General features: G+C 37.2%; 1 protein-coding gene across 1 annotated transcript in view; it reads right to left on the minus strand.

Annotated features, from left to right (window-relative positions):
• Window positions 1-1,615: 1,615 nt before the first annotated feature.
• The window catches only part of LOC125849725 (uncharacterized), a 31,460-nt gene continuing 16,177 nt past the window's right edge, over window positions 1,616-16,898 (minus strand). The window contains exons 20-24 of the mRNA XM_049529696.1: window positions 14,542-14,761; window positions 13,813-13,943; window positions 4,953-5,099; window positions 4,402-4,530; window positions 1,616-1,778 (exon numbers count right to left, since the gene is read on the minus strand). Of these exons, the coding sequence (XP_049385653.1) occupies window positions 1,749-1,778; window positions 4,402-4,530; window positions 4,953-5,099; window positions 13,813-13,943; window positions 14,542-14,761 (657 nt within the window). The 3' untranslated portion in view covers window positions 1,616-1,748. The remainder of the gene's footprint in view (window positions 1,779-4,401; window positions 4,531-4,952; window positions 5,100-13,812; window positions 13,944-14,541; window positions 14,762-16,898) is intronic.

The following is a 16,898-nucleotide window of genomic DNA, read 5'->3' on the forward strand; positions in this document are numbered from 1 at the left end:
GTGGGAAAGAAAAGAAAAGAGAAATGAAGTCCGGTGATCATTCTGATCACCGGAGGACGTAAGAGAGGGGGGTCCTATTGAAATGCTTTATAACAGGCAATCCAAGCATAGCAGCAGAGGCACTCCCAAGTTGTACAAATTTTCCCAACTGGATCATCAAAGATACAGTTGTTGATCTAGTACACAATACATAATACACTTTTTTCTAATGTGGAACACAAAGTCTACTATATACATTAATTGTCTAACATCTCCCCCTTCCCCCCACCCACACCACCCTTTAAGTTGTATATATAAGTCTTATGTATCGATTTGTTACAAATGTAATAATACGAGGACAATAAAGAAACTTGGATAACATGTAAGTCAGCTGATCATTGGACTTCACAGTATCTTCTCTCTAATAAAGTGTGAGAGGCAGTCTCAATGTGTTTAGTTCTCTTGATGGAATACTGAATTTGATACAATATGAAGGATAGCTTGATTATCACCCACAAGTTACATCATATTGATTTTTATAAATTTTAATTCTCCGAGCAACTGTTTTAACCAAACTAGATCACGAGTTGCTAGAACCATTGCTCGATTTTCTGCTTTTAGACTAGATCAAGCAACCACCATATGTCTCTTTGCCCTTCTAGGACACAAAATTACCTCCAACTAAAACATAATATCCAGACACAGAATGTGGTGATCTATCCAATCAACATTTGTATATCCAATGATCTACTCATGGCATCGATCCCAGAAGAGTAGTCCTTTGTCTGGAACTGACTTTATATGTACGGACAACTGCATCCTAATGACTACCACATGGAAAATCCATAAACTGACTTACAACACTCACGGAAAAGAAATGTCAGGTTTAGTCACTATGAGATAATTCAACATATCAGCCAACTATCTATATCTTCTATGATCATTGAGCTCCCACTATCCTGGCAGGGTGAAGTAAGGATATAAACAAACAAGTCTTAGGGAGAATCAAGACTTCAAATGGCCTTGGAAGCAAATCCGGAGAGTCAAAGTGCCACAAAAAGTGGCATGCTTCACCTGGCTGCTAGCCAATGAAGCAGTTCTGACATTGGACAATGTGGCCAAGAGAGGTATATCTCTATGCAACAGATGCTCCTTATGTGGTAAGGATACAGAGACAGTGAAACACCTCTTTCTACACTGCAATTTCACTGACCAACTGTGGTAGATTTTCCTTAATCTCAGAGGCATTTCCTGGAGTATGCCTAGTAAGATTGATGAGACTCTTTTCAGTTGGGAGAAGGCTGGAGTTGGGGCTACAAACAGAGAAAGATGGAGGATGATCCCTGCTTGTATGAGAGAAATGATAGATGTTTTGAAAATAGGGACAACAACCTGCAGGAAGTCAAGCGTAAATGTATTTTGTTGTTCTGTTTTTGGTGTACAAACGTCTACTCCAATGAGACTGAGTCAATCATAGATGTTTTAGGGACCATCTAGTTCCTGGTTTAGCATTGGAAAGACTACAATCTTTTTCTTCTTTTTTGTAAATATGGTTTTTCGGTACTACCTAAGTACTAACTGAAATACAAATGTTACTAGTGTCAAAAAAAGTTTGGCATTCAGCTCCATACATTCTATGTCTCCTCAAGAATGTCTAAGGCATACTTTCATTGTGAAATAACAATATCGAACTAAGCAACCTCAATACCTAGAAAATACTTTTTGTCTATCAAGGCGTTTAGTCTAGAAATGCCAGAAGAGATGTTGCTTTAAATTAGTGATATTGTCATGATCATTACCTGAGCAAACAATATCGTCAACATAAACAACCAAATAAATACACAGATTTGGAGAAGAATATCAATAAAACAAAGAATGATCAATTTCAATGCGAGTCATGCTAAACTTTTGAATTACTATGTCGAAATTCCCAAACCCGAATCGAGAAAACTATTTCAAATCATAGAGTGAGTGGTGCAATCAACACACCAGACTAGTAAATACCCCCTTGAGATAAAAATTTAGGTGATTGCTCCATAAAAACTTTCTACTCAAGGTCACCATGGAGAAAAACATTCTTAGTGTCCAACTTTTTGAAACTGAACTTTTTTTTTTAAACTAAATTCTCAGTGTCCAACTTATAAAGAAGTCAATGCCGGATAACAACCATAGATAGAAAAAGACAAACAAATGTTATTTTAGCAATGGGGGATAAAGTATCAATGTAATTGTGAGAAAATAAGAGTTTGAGAGAGAACTCAACTTGATTATTCCTCAAGCTATTGGGGTTTAAATTTCTAAGTTTACATGTCCTTAAAATTAAGGAAATCTGTGCAAATTGGTACTTAATTACAATAGGCGTAAATCAAGCTACCTACTATTTACATATGTGCTATAATATTCTCACGATTGTAACACTCCCCTTAAGCTTAGTGCATACAGATTATATGTACCAAACTTGCTACATATATAACTCTTTCTAGGACCAGCTAGGGACTTGGTATGTTTGCAAGTTATCACTTGACTGCATGAACCGTGTGACGATGTTTCCTGAGAGTACCTTCTCTCTAACAAAATGGCAATCAACTTTGTGTTTGATCCTCTCCTGAAACACGGGATTCGAATGCAATGTGAAGTGCAGCTTTCATATGGCACACAAGTTCCATTTTTTTAGTCTCTCCAAATTTCAACTCCTTTAGTAGTTGTTTGATATATACATATGAGTTCACATGTTGCCACTACTATAGCCCAATATTCAGCTTCTACACCAGATCTAGAAATCATATTTTGTTTCTTAGTTTTCCAGGACACCAAACTTCCCCCACAACTAGAACACACACTCCAGAATTGAATCGTTTATCAGAGGGTGACCCTGCCAAGTCTACAAATGGTTTTCCAACAATTTTCTCTATGTCCTAAATCTTTGTAAAATAGTATTTTTCCATTAAGTAGATTTTATGTATCGAAGAATGCAAATATAGCATTCCAATGAATGACACCGGGAGAATGCAAGAACTGACTTACAACACTAACTAGGAAGATAATAACAGTCATTACTTTGGAGTTGGTGGTCCTTGTTTACTTGTGGTGAAAGAGGGCATATGCTAAATTTTGTCATAAGGAAGATCCTGGTACTAGTCATGCTACTACACAGGTATTGAGAAATGTTGGAGGTGCACAAGCTCAGATTCAACCAGCTAGGGACACTCCACAGGGCCATGTAAGTTCAATGAAGATAGAAGAAGTTCGAGATTGGCCTCAACCTAGTACTACTAGAGAGATACCCAACTTCTTGGGACTAGATGGATATTACAGAAGATTAGTGGAGGGTTTCTCACGAAGATAACTACTCTATTGACACGTTTAACTCAGAAAGGTGTGGTTTTTCAGTAGTCAAAGGGATGTGAAGAAGGTTCTCAAAAATTAAAGACTTTGTTGACTCCGACTCCGATTTTGACCTTACCTACGACGGAGGGTGGTTTCACGATTTATTGTGATGCGTCTCGAGTTGGATTAGGTGGTGTCTTAAGGCAGAATAGTAAAGTGGTGCCATATGCTTCTCAACAGCTAAAGATTTATGAGAAGAATTATTCGATACACGACTTTCAATTGGCCACAATAGTATTTGTACTCAAGATCACACGTCACTATCTTTGTAGTGAGCTGTGTGAAATCTGTTTTGATCAAAAGAGTCTGCAATACATATTCAAGCATAGAGATGTGAATCTGAGGCAAGGACGGTGGTTTGAGCTACTTAAAGATTATGATCTTACTATCTTGTATCATCCCAGAAAGGTGAATGTAGTGGCAGATGCCTTGAGTAGAAAGTCCATAAGTAGTTTGGCCGATTCACCATTGAAAAGCGATCTATGGTCATGGATTTTCAGACATTGGCCAGTTGGGTAGTTCAAATTGATCATACAGTGCTGGGAAGGTTACTTGCAGATATGGTGGTACAATCATCCTTAGTTGGACAAACCAAGACTTGCCAATATGAAGACCCCCATCTTGCTGACTACGAGATCAAGCGCAAAAGGGAGGTGTTAAGGCATTAACTATGGATAGCGAAGGTGTGTTACATCGACATGGTAAACTGTGTATTCCCACAATGGGTGATGTGAAGCAGCTAATTCTGTAGAGGCTCATATCCACTGCATTTTCTCAACAGAAACTCCACATTCTCCCACCCACAGTCCCCGAACAAAAAGATGTATATAAGGACACAAAGGAGAAAGAAGATACCTCATGAAATAAAAGGGACAAAACACACTGTAGGGATAGGGGTCATCAACAAGAGCAGAGTTCCCTTCCGAAATACGGGAGTGACATGGCTAAACCCAAATTTGTGCCACCTATATGCTGTTTCTAAAAAAGTTCTTGAAATAATTATTGCTTTAAATAAAAAGAGCAGTTGGAACTTACTTCAAGAAATGTGTTTGGACAGTCTGCTAAATGCTGCGCCAGGTTAAGCGCCACAGGGGTGGTAGGTGACTCTCCAGTTGTTATGTGTTCGAAATAAAATGTAGCCAAGTTGTCCACCGCAGATGCACACTAGAATAAAATGATTAGAGTTAGTCTGTTGAGAATAAATTACAAGTTTATCCCAGCAGCCTTGTTGTTGAAATGTGACCATCTCAAATTAAGAGTTTTAAGTTGTCAAGAAGAACACACTATTTAGTACTTAATTATATTATGTCTGACTGACATGTGGACCTGATTTTTTATCATGGGCCAAGCACGTAAAAGCGTTGTTTTCTTCTTGGGTGGCAACGACATTTGAACCTTTGTCTGCTCTGATACCAAGTTGAAATGTGTGACCACTTCAGGTAAAACCATAAGCTTTTACCACACTTTTAATTATTTAGTTATAGTATGTCTTTTAGTTATAGTATGTCTCTGACACTTGCGAAAACTAAACAGATACAAAGAAATGACGTTTGACATTTCAAGGGAAGCGGTCGACAAAACACAACCTGTGATTTGATATTTTCATCCAGTACTTTAAGTCCAGACTCGAGAGATCCAGCAATAAATGTAAAGCTACTTGAGTCCAAGTTAAGTATCAACTGGATCTGGTTTTTCATCATGATCTCCAGAAATGTGAAGTAAGCTCCTGAAAGCTGTAGGATAAGACGATTGGAAGTGGTTATATTTTAATAATGGAAGGAATATAACGTGATTATTTACAAAAGGTAAAGGAATATATACACCTCAGAATTCATGTAAGAAGTGTGTCCCACCGGAGAGGATGCAATCAGGGATGAAACTACTTTTCAAGATAAACCACTCAAGTAAATTAAGTCAATTCGACACTACTGTTCGTTCGAAGAGAATTGCAGCAATATAGCTGATTGAACAGATTAATTTTTGCCAGAATAACAGCAAAAAGGTCCACTTTTCAAATTATGGGGTCACTAGTTTAAAACTAAGTTGCTTGGACTCTCCAAAAATGCTACCGCACCCATGTCGGATCCTTAAAAATGCACTACTTGTGAAGGATCCGACACACACCTGATGATATTTTTGAAGAGTCCGAGCAACAAAGGTTTAAAATATTTGACTCAATTATATCAAGCAAAAGAAAATGTAAGCTAGACTGCTAATATGGGAAAGATCATGAGAAGAAGGGAAAAACTTGATTATTCCCTCAAACTACGTTTGGTATTTATAGTACAGTTTAAACAAGGGCTTTACCGTGATTTACTTTTTTTAAATTGGCAAGCTAACTTAATCGTAATTCATACAATACATTGTATGAGACCATTTAAGCATTGGAGCTGGTTTTATGAATAAGCAGCTATGTTTGGATAGAAGTCCTAAAACATAAGCAATTAAGCAGTAATGTGTTCGATAAAGAAGTGCTGATAAGCAACTTCTGTCAAAATTACTGAAATGTCGTCAAAACTTTAAACACACGGACGTTCTTTTGGAGAATCTCCTCCAAAATTTTAAATAAAATTATGCGTTAAGATAATTATGTTTTGTAATTTCTATCTTTAGTGCTAAAGATTAGTTTCAGAATTTCAAAATATTTTTGTGTTTGTTTTCTCTACTGGACAAACAAGTATAATTTTGTTTGTTTGACAGAAGAAAAGAGTAATTCCAATATGCAAAACAAAATAAGTTATTTGTGGATATATAACCAAACAATTAAAGGAGGACTAGAATTAAAAAGAAAAGATCTAAAAATTGTACGAAACAATCTAGAATTCGATGTTTCAACAAAATAATAATGTCTAAAAATCTAAATAACACATACAAAATATATAGTTTTATTTTTAATTAGGAGCAGAATCTTAATTACCACCTTGAAAAATTAACAGAAGATCAAAGAATGAAGATAACTGAATTACAAAAAATTTGCAAGCAATTTTCCTGTCAAATGTATGCGCCATAACACTCTCCTGATCTACCAGAAGCTACTGAAGAAATTAAGTTTGTTGGAAAAAGGAAAATTTCCAGTGTTTTGTGACAAGAATGCTGCAATGAGTATAGCTCAAAATTCAGTCTAACATGACCGAACAAAGCATGCTGAAATTGATAAAGACACCTCATCAAAAAACAAGTTACGAGTGGTGTCTTGAGTTTGTTCATATGTCATCGGAAAAGCAGCTAGCTGCTGTAGTTACCAAAGGCCTCAACAAACAAACTTTTCATACACTGGTTAGCAAGTTCGGGATGAGCAACATCATTGCACCAACTTGAAAGGAGTGTTGATTGACATCTGTAGCCTAATTATAGAAATAGAATGGTATTGTATTAAATGTAATCTTAGGACTCATTGTATAAGTACCTATTCTCATGGGTTGTATATTCATCAAGAAATACAAAGAAGCTTCCTCTTCTCCTTGAAATCTTCACCCATTTAATTCCTAGTAAAATGAGAAAGAGACTCCATATCTGAGATGTGAACTTAGGATGAAGAAATAAATGGTTGACAACATCTTCAGCTTCATTGTTACAAAGCAAACATCTGCTACATAAATCAATTCCCCTTTTCTGTAATTTTGTGTGTGAAACAAGCTCCTTTCACCATTAACCATGTGCAACATTCCTCTTTCATAGGAGCTTTGTTTGTCCAAATACACTTACAAAGCCAATTTTCAGTTGGGGGAGGACTTAACTGCTTGTAGCATGATATAACAGAGAAACATCCCTTAACGTCACATTTCCAGCATAAAGAGTCATCTATGGACAGAAGGGGAGGAAAACTATGTAGCTGAGAAAACAAAGAGCAAAGGTTGTTCACTTCCCAATCATTCATATTACATCTGAATGTACATCCCAGCAAGAGTTAGAATAATACTTCAGGATTCTGAGCCACTGTATGTAGGAAAGGATATTGATGCTTTAAAGGTGAAGATCCTAACCAAGTGTCTGTCCAGAATCTTACTTTCATACTGTTAAGATATTGTCAAAGAGTATTTCAAACTATTAGATTGTGTGTAAGATAATGGTCATGTATTGTAGGTAATGTGTAATAGTCAAATATTGGAGGTATGGTAGGTAACCTATCAAGGATATGCTCTTGATCTTTTGTGTCTAGCTTTGTGTATATATTCTAGGTGTAATCTATCATTTTGAGTATGAAGTGAAATACACTTGCATCATTTATCATGGTATCAGAGCCTCTGCTGTTTTTGTAGAGTCTCAAGTTGCCTTTCCGGTAACTATCCCGATAGATCTTCCGGTGACTATTCCGACATCTTTTACTAGGAGCCACTTCGGCAGATTTTTCCTGCCATCTCAAACTTCCATTCCAAGTTGTGAGGGTCAATCATTCATTCTAGTCTTACCCATCACGTCTCCTATAATCTTCGGCAACCGGAATAGTTTTCCAGTAAAAACAGTCACTTCATAGGCTGTTTATGTCTTCTTCTTTTTTCGGCAAATTTCTGGTTCAGTTCTAATCTGAAAAAGGTCTCAACCTCTCCAGTCATTCTTCTGTTTCATCCTTCTACTTTTTCCGGTAAATTTCTGGTTCAGTTCCGATCAGAAAACGTCTCAACCAGATCTCAGTCATAAAGAGGAACTGTGTTCTTCTCTTTTTCTGTTTCGCGTTCTTTTCACCAATCACCTTTTTTTTTGTATTTCATCTAGTTGTTGAAGCCATAATGTGAGAGAAAGGTAAATCACTAATTGAAGTCTCCGAAAAAATTGAATCTTCAGGTGATATCAGATCAATATTTTCCTCCATTTCAAGTTCTCCTGTTATTACTACTGTAAAGTTGGAAGGTAGTAATAATTACACATCGTGGTCTTCATCTGTTGAGAATCTGTTGAGATGTGGTTTATGGGACAAGGATATGAGGATCATTTAATTAAAAATACTATTGATATTGTTGCTAGTGAAAGGACTAAGTGGACTCGAATTGATGCTCAATTATGCAATCTTTTATGGAACTCTTTGGATCCTAAATTACTCAACCTATTTCAATCTTGTAAAACTTGCTATAAAGTTTGGACTAAAGCTAAGACTGTGTATACGAATGATATACAAGGTTGTCTCAGACTTAGTCCAACTTCAGCAAAATAATCAAGATATGGCAAGTTATTTAGGACAGATAGAGACCTTGAAAGATCAATTCGATTCTCTCATGCCACTCTCTGAAAGTGTCACCACACAGGAGCAACAAAAAGATAAGTTCTTTATGGTTTTAGCACTGAAAGGACTTAGATCTGATCTGACACCAGTAAAAGATCAAATCTTGGCAAGTTCCTCAGTTCCTTCCTTAATCGATGTTTCAGCTCGATTATTGTGTATTGGTTCAAAAACAATTGAGACCAATAACGTTGAGACATCTGTATTAGCTGTGAAAAATGAAAACTCACAGGAACTAAATGTCCATCAAAGGGGGGACAGTAGGAACTATAGACCCTATTGCAACTGTTGCAACAAGCCAGGCCATACTCGACAATCTTGTTGGAAATTGCATGGTCGACCACCGCGTACTAACAATCGGAGTACAACTCACATGGTTCAAACCCATAAAGACACAGATGGTCAGCTGGCCAATTCCATTACTTTGTCTGGAGCAGATTACAGTGACTACTTGCAGTATCATGCAGCTACACGACAATCACCTTTATCTGGAACCTCACAAAATGGTAATTCCTTTGCTTGTCTAACCAGGTCTTCACCCACTTGTCCATGGATATTAGATTCTGGTGCATCTGACCATATCTCTGGTAATCAGAATCTTTTTTCAAATATCATTCATTCCACAACCCTGTCTGCAGTTACCCTTGCTAATGGATCAAGAACTGCAGTAAACGGAATAGGGGACGTGCAACTTCTTCCCTCTATTTCCTTAAACTCAGTTTTATTTTCTCCTGAATGTCCATTTAATTTGATTTCTATTAGCAAATTAACGAAACACCTCAATTGCGGTGTCACTTTTTTGGCTGACTCTGTTGTTGTACAGGACAGGAAAACGGGGAAGACGATTGGAACAGGATATGAGTCACAGGGACTGTATTACATGTCAAAATCACCACCACCAGTTGCCTTCACTTCCACTACCTCAACAGACCTTCTCCACAACCGTCATGGTCACCCGAGTCTTGCAAAGCTTCAAAAATTAATTCCTAGTCTTTCCAGTTTGTCTTCTTTTGAATGTGAGTCTTGTCAACTTGGGAAACATAGTCGCACTTCATTTCCCAAAAGAGTCAATAACAGGGCTGCATATATGTTTGAAATTGGTCACTCATATGTATGGGCCCTAGTCGTGTTGTTTCAAGTTTAGGATTTCAGTATTTTGTTACCTTTATTGATGATTTTTCCCGTTGCACATGGGTGTTTTTAATGAAAAATCATTCTGAAGTATTCTCTATTTTTCAAAATTTTTGTGTTGAGATAAGAAATCAATTTGGTGTTTCAATAAAGGTATTATGCAGTGATAATGCCAAAGAGTACTTATCATCTCCTTTTGCCAGTTTCATGTAGTTTCATGTCGTCTCAGGGAATCACTCACCAGACTTCTTGTGCATATACTCCTCAACAAAATGGGGTCACCGAACGTAAAAATAGGCATCTCATTGAAGCTGCTCATACTTTACTCATACACCATCATGTTCCTCTTCGTTTTTGGGGGGATGCCGTTCTCACTGCTTGCTATTTGATAAATAGAATGCCCTCCACTGTGTTGCAACATCAAAGTCCTCACTCAATTCTCTTTCCAGTTCAAAATCCCTATCGTCTACCTTTGAGAGTGTTTGGATGTACTTGCTTTGTCCATGATCTAAGTACTAGAAATGACAAACTCCAACCAAAATCAATTGTGTATTTCTAGGATACTCTCGTCACCAAAAAGGTTACAAGTGTTATGATCCAAAAACAAATAAATATTTTATCACTGCAGATGTAACATGTTTTGAAACATCTCCCTATTTTACACCAAGCACTACAAGCAAAAATTTAATTCCTCAAATTCTGCCAGTACCTATACTTCCTCTACCACAAGTCAGTCTTCCAAACAACCCTCAAACCACTCATCCGCCTCTTCAAGTATACACCCGACGTGCTCGTCCTCTTAGTGATAACAATGTTAATACTACTCCTAGTACAGATACATTAGTAGCTCCTGATGACTCATCTCTTGCTCCCTAGTCACCTGCTCCAGTCATGCCTTCATCAGATGCAACAATCCCACCAATTGCCATACGCAAAGGTATACGTACTACTTGAAACCAACAACCGAGATATAACTGCTTAAGTTATCATCGGTTGTCCCCATTATATTATACCTTTGTATCTACCCTATCTACTGTACCTATACCAAAGACTGTTAGTGAAGCATTGGAACATCCAGGGTGGAGAGATGCTATGATTGCTATGATCGAAGAGATGAATGCTTTACAGACAAATAACACTTGGGAATTGGTCCAGTTACCGAAGGGGAAATCTACTGTTGAAAGTCAGTGGATTTATACCATAAAGGTGGGTTCGAATAGAACAATTGATCGGCTGAAAGCTCGCCTTGTTGCAAAAGGGTACACACAGATTTATGGTCTTGACTATGGTGACACATTCTCTCCAGTTGCCAAAATTGCATCTATCGACTGCTTATTTCCTTGGCAGCAATGCATCATCGGCCGCTTCATCAACTAGATATTAAGAATGCCTTTTTGCATGGTGAACTTGCTGAGGAAGTTTATATGGAGCAGCCTCCTGGATTTGTTGCTCAAGGGGAGTCGAACTTAGTATGCCGTCTCAAACGTTCTCTATATGGCCTCAAGCAATCTCCGAGAACATGGTTTAGCAAATTTAGCTTTGTTGTCCAACAGTTTGGGATGTCTCGAAGTAAAGCAGATCACTCTGTTTTCTATCGACATAATGGCCCAAAAAAGAACATGTATTTGGTCGTTTATGTTGACGACATTGTTATAACTGGAAATGATCAAGAAGGAATATATCAGCTAAAGAGGCATTTGTTCAGTCACTTTCAAACCAAAGATTTGGGGAAGTTAAAGTATTTTTTAGGAATTGAGGTAGCACAATCCAGGACAAGTATTGCTATCTCACAAAGAAAATACGCTTTGGACATATTAGAGGAGACATGCATGTTAAATTGCAAACCTATTGACACTCCTATGGATCCAAACATCAAACTCGTTCCTGGACAGGGGGAGCCATTGGAAGATCCTGGTAGATATCGAAGACTGGTTGGTAAATTGAATTATCTAACTATTACACGCCCGGATATTTTATTTGCAGTAAGTGTGGTTAGTCAGTTTCTCCAAGCTCCATGTAAAGATCATTGGGATGCAGTAATTCGCATCCTCAGATACATCAAAAGAGCTCCAGGACAAGGATTGTTATATGAAGACAAAGGCCACGCTGACATCATTGAATATTCTGATGCGGATTGGGCAGGTTCTCCAACAGATAGACGCTCTACTTCCGGGTATTGTGTCATGATTGGAGGCAATTTAATCTCTTGGAAAAGTAAAAAGCAAGATGTCGTTGCAAGATCTAGTGCAGAAGCAGAATATTGAGCTATGGCTCTAGCTACATGTGAGCTTATTTGGTTGAAACAACTTCTTCAAGAGTTGAACTGTGTTCTTATATGTGACAATCAGGTTGCCCTTCATATTGCCTCAAATCCAGTTTTCCATGAAAGAACGAAACATATAGAGGTGGATTGTCATTTCATTAGGCAAAAGATCGTTGTTTGTTCAAATGACCAATTGGCAGATATTCTTACCAAGTCCCTTAGAGGAACTCGGGTTGAATACATTTGCAGCAAGCTTGGAGCATATGACATGTACGCTCTAGCTTGAGGGGGAGTGTTAAGATATTGTCAAAGAGTATTTCAAACTATTAGATTGTGTGTAAGATAATAGTCAAGTATTGTACGTAATGTGTAATAGTCAAATATTGTAGGTATGGTAGGTAACCTATCAAGGATATGCTCTTGACCTTTTGTGTCTAGCTTTGCGTATATATTCTACGTGTAATCTATCATTTTGAGTATGAAGTGAAATACACTTGCATCATTTATCACATACCATTCCCAATTTCTACTGAAGTATTCGAAAAATGCCCCATTGAGTGATCAGATGCTTCCATATACCACATGTTTTGGAGAGAAATGGTTGGGTGGTCATCCATGGATGAGAAATCCATATTTTGTTACAACAACATCTGTCAACAATGCTCCCACTTCCTTGTTAAACCTCCAAAGCCACTAAAGCTGCAAATTTTTTACTTTGAATCTTAACTCTCTATTCTCTAATACCAAAACATTCTGACTTCTAGTCTGTAGACACTGCACTCCATCTAACCAAATTAAAGGTCGCATTCTCTCTATTACCCTGGCACAGAAATTCTGTGTATTTTGTCTATTTTATGCACCATGCTAATGGCAAACGGAACGACGACGTGGTATAGGTGGGTAATGAATCTAGAACTCTTGATAAGCACTAACATTTGCCCAAGAGAAAGATACTTCCACTTCAAGAAAGAGAGTTTTGTATTTGCAGTACGCATCTTTGAGGTCGGCTATTTCTTTGTGTTCTTACAAATCATATAATGTATTAACAAAGACAAAGAAAGAGGAAAAAAGAAAAGAAGGAAAAGGAAAACCAAATCAACTTCTTCAATGAATCTACTCCCAACTTACACAAGAGTCGAAAATGGCTCAAATCTCCTCAAAGCAAAATATATAGCCATACAAATGGCACACCAAACACATATAAAACTATCAGTAGCTCCTATCAAATCCATATTTAAAGATGTATATCTTCATAAAACTATTATAAATTTATAATCAAGCTACTTCAGCATTTTTCATATCCTAGCATCATAGTCAAAACCAAATTGCCTACACGTCAGATAAAACATAATGCCCAAAAAACAACAGGACTATTTCTTCCCACCACTATGTTGACCTCTCAAGTGTCTCAATAGTCTGTACATTTTCCTGTGTTGTAATAGACACTCTCAAGTATGTTTTGTTAGCTGACTGGATGTAGACAACTTGCCCAAAGTAAACAATACGTTACACCTGCAACAAGCCCATTAAAAATTGGGGCTCTAACTCGGTGCATATGTGATGCTACCGTTCTTTGTTGGGAGTACACTCCCAAATAGGTACAATGATGCAAAAAATGTGGAACTTGTTGCCAAGTTTATATGTTCCAAAATCAAATCAAATATTTTTGTTCAAAGCATAAAGCACCAGAAGTTTTAAAATCCAAACATAATACCAGTTTAAACGTACTATTTTGTTTTAACATTGTATAGTTAGAGGAGTTAATATTCATGTAATAAGCATCTCAGATATAAAATAACAAGAGAGCTTCTGAATCAAGCAGCTCTTAATTTAATACCTTTTTGTACGAGAGTATATCTACCAAAGGAATAGATAGTGTCATCCTCGTAGCTATGTCAAAAGCATCTGCAAGCGCTCTGTCTCCATAAATCTCAAACACCCCAAAATTGACGTAGTTACCAGCAAGTGCTACAGTGCAGAAGCATAAGCAATTACAGAATGAAAGGACCATTAGTTCAGTTCCTTACGCTCTCATTTGTTAATATAAAACATTTTCAGGATTACTGTACTGTTCATTAGCTAAATACACAGAGGGAGAGAACACATACAATCTGCTGGGAAAAGAGCAGCATATATTGTCTACAAGAAGACAAAGAGAAAGGGGAAACAAAAGAAAAAAAAAACAAAGGTAAGCAGAACTAGCTTAAATAACTTTTCACTCGACTGTTAAGAACAATACAATCATAGAATCCAGGTTTATAGAAAAATCAACTTTATAAAATAAACTAATTTCTTATTCAGAGGAAGAAACTCTTTCAAAATGAAATCAATAAGCTACTCAAGTTAAGTTCATCACAATAGAAGGCAAAAAGACAGAGAAAACAAGACAACCAAAAGCACAAGTAGTGAGCTCGGAAACTCTTCTCCGTGGCATCAAACTTTTTGTCAGGAGATAGTCTTGCAAGCAAACAACATATAGGAAGTCTTCCGTTTCAAGGGCCAACAATTACACAGGGAATATTTAAGTCACTACCAAGATACATAGATTAAAAGCTAAAAATCCTACCTCTTGAAAGAATAGTCAAGGAAATCCAAACACCCTTATATTTGAACTGATACATATCAACATGATTAGGCAGAGAGAGAATTCTGGATCCATATGCAACAATCAATTTGCTGACTTCTCGAAAAAGAAGTATGCCACAGGGAGATGAAGTGTCAAAATTCAGTCGTTGGGACTTGTTCAGCACAAACTCAGCTACGAATTTAAGCAATGGTGTTGTCACCTATTCCATGCATTAACAGAAAAGGAGACATAGTTATATTACCTCTAAAGGCAGAAAAAGCTAAAAAGTCTCCTAGTGTGCACCAAAGCACAAGCACTTTCAAGGGATAAATTTCCATGTAGTTTAATAGAAGACTTTCTTATATTGTAAGGGGGAATTGCCCCCTATAAGTTGACATTCCAATAAGTATTATTTTGTTTTCAATAATTGTTGGATCTTGTTAAAGCAACCAAATTTTAACAATCTAGTTCTCTTCATTTCACCAGCATGTTAATTCATACACACAAACGTTCTATATCCAGGATACACAGAGCAATAAGGGTAGCTCATTATTGTAATAGCAAGCAAATGTCAAGAGAGAAGCATATACATAGTATATTAGATGTGCTTCCACGGGGTACAACTTCTATGGAAGAATGTGTGGAAAACAGAATAGTTGTAAAGATTAAAACCAGGAGCTCTACAGCACTTTTTTTCTTTTGACAAGGTAACATCACAGTATATTAATCATCAACACATAAGTGTTGGCCACAAAAATGAATTTTTACGTCAAAATATCCAAAAGAAGAAAGTACAAAGTAGAGACAAACATCTAGGTCCTTGATCTTCTATAGGGAGCCTAGGATGTCAATACGGAGACTGGATCATCTATGTACTCTGAATTACACCAGTTTCAAAACATATGAATACAATTCATTTTCATTCTTTGTAAGGAGCTCTGAGTATCCAAAACACCTAGAGTTCCTTTACTTCCATATTGTCCACCTTATTTTCACCGGGACATTTCTCCTTCTGTCCTTGTGTGCTGCTTTCTCCCTCTGTAGTCCAGCTTGTCAGGGCTTCCGAGGTTCTTCCTGGCATTGTACACCTAATACCTCTTAAGCTAATAAACAGATCCCATATCTGACTGGTCATTTTATAATATAGGAACAGATGGTTAACTGCCTCAACACTTTGTCCACATAAATAGCATCCTGAGACCATATGAATTTCCCTCATCCTTAGCTTACCGTGAGTTAGAACTGGTTCTCTCAAAACCAGCCAATTATATGAAATTTTGATTTTCTGTAGGAGTTTCCAAAAGAGAAAGCTTAGTTGTGATCCCATCTGGTTCAGATCCTTGTAAGCAAAACTTACTGTAAATAGCCCTTAGCCCCTTACTATGACTGTTCCATCTGAGTGTGTCTTCCCTATCCTATAGTCCCTTAAATTGATCTAGAGTGCCACAAAAATTGGTCAAACTCTCCATCTCCCAGTCCTGCAGAAAACTTCCATCCTGTGTTGACCAAACTTCATTCAACGTAGCTCCCTAATGCTGATTTAAGTTGAAAATACAAGGATACAACTGCTTAAGACTTCCAATCCCCAACCAGTTATCCTACCAAAACAATATCCTCCTCCTCCTTCCATCCTTCACATTATAGCGAAGTTTTTCTGAGAAACAAGACCACAAGTTTCTAATGGATTTCCACAGACTAGTTCCATAAGGATTTCCACAGACTAGTTTCTAATGGATATCCACAGACTAGTTTCTAATGGACTTTCACAGACTAGTTTCTAATGGATTTCCACAGACTATAGGAGTTTTCACCCCTCTGGTCTCCCAAAAGCCCTCCTTCCTATATTAAGTCCTTATCACAGTGCCCTAAAGTGTTTGTCCCTCCTTTGGGTATCTCCAAAGCCATTTCATCAGGAGACTTCTGTTTTGTTTTCTCAAGTTCCTGATTTTAATTCCTTCTTGTTTCTTTGAAATATATAAAGTTTCCCATTTGACCAGAGGAAAACCTTTCCTCTCCATGTTTCCTTGCCATAAGAAATTCCTTCTCAGGGAATCCATTCTTTTACCCACATTTTTAGGAAGAAGGAACAAAGCCATCAAGTAGTTAGAGCATCTAAGAAAAGGTTGATCAGGATGCCTCCAAGAGAAAGGTACTGTGGTTTTCTGATTCCACCTGGTCAGCCTTTTCTCAGATCTTCCCCAAACAACAGTGTCGAATGAGTTGGCAGATTTAGTCAGAATCTGCTCCACCAATGTGCTGGCAGATTTGATTATAATGTGCTCCTATAAATATGGGATTAGAATATATTATTCTAGGAAAATAGTTTAGAGGAAATCTCTTGATTCAAGGATTTTAAA

The sequence above is a fragment of the Solanum stenotomum genome, unplaced genomic scaffold (assembly GCF_019186545.1).
Source record: "Solanum stenotomum isolate F172 unplaced genomic scaffold, ASM1918654v1 scaffold10204, whole genome shotgun sequence".
In the NCBI taxonomy this organism is placed as follows: Eukaryota; Viridiplantae; Streptophyta; class Magnoliopsida; order Solanales; family Solanaceae; genus Solanum; species Solanum stenotomum.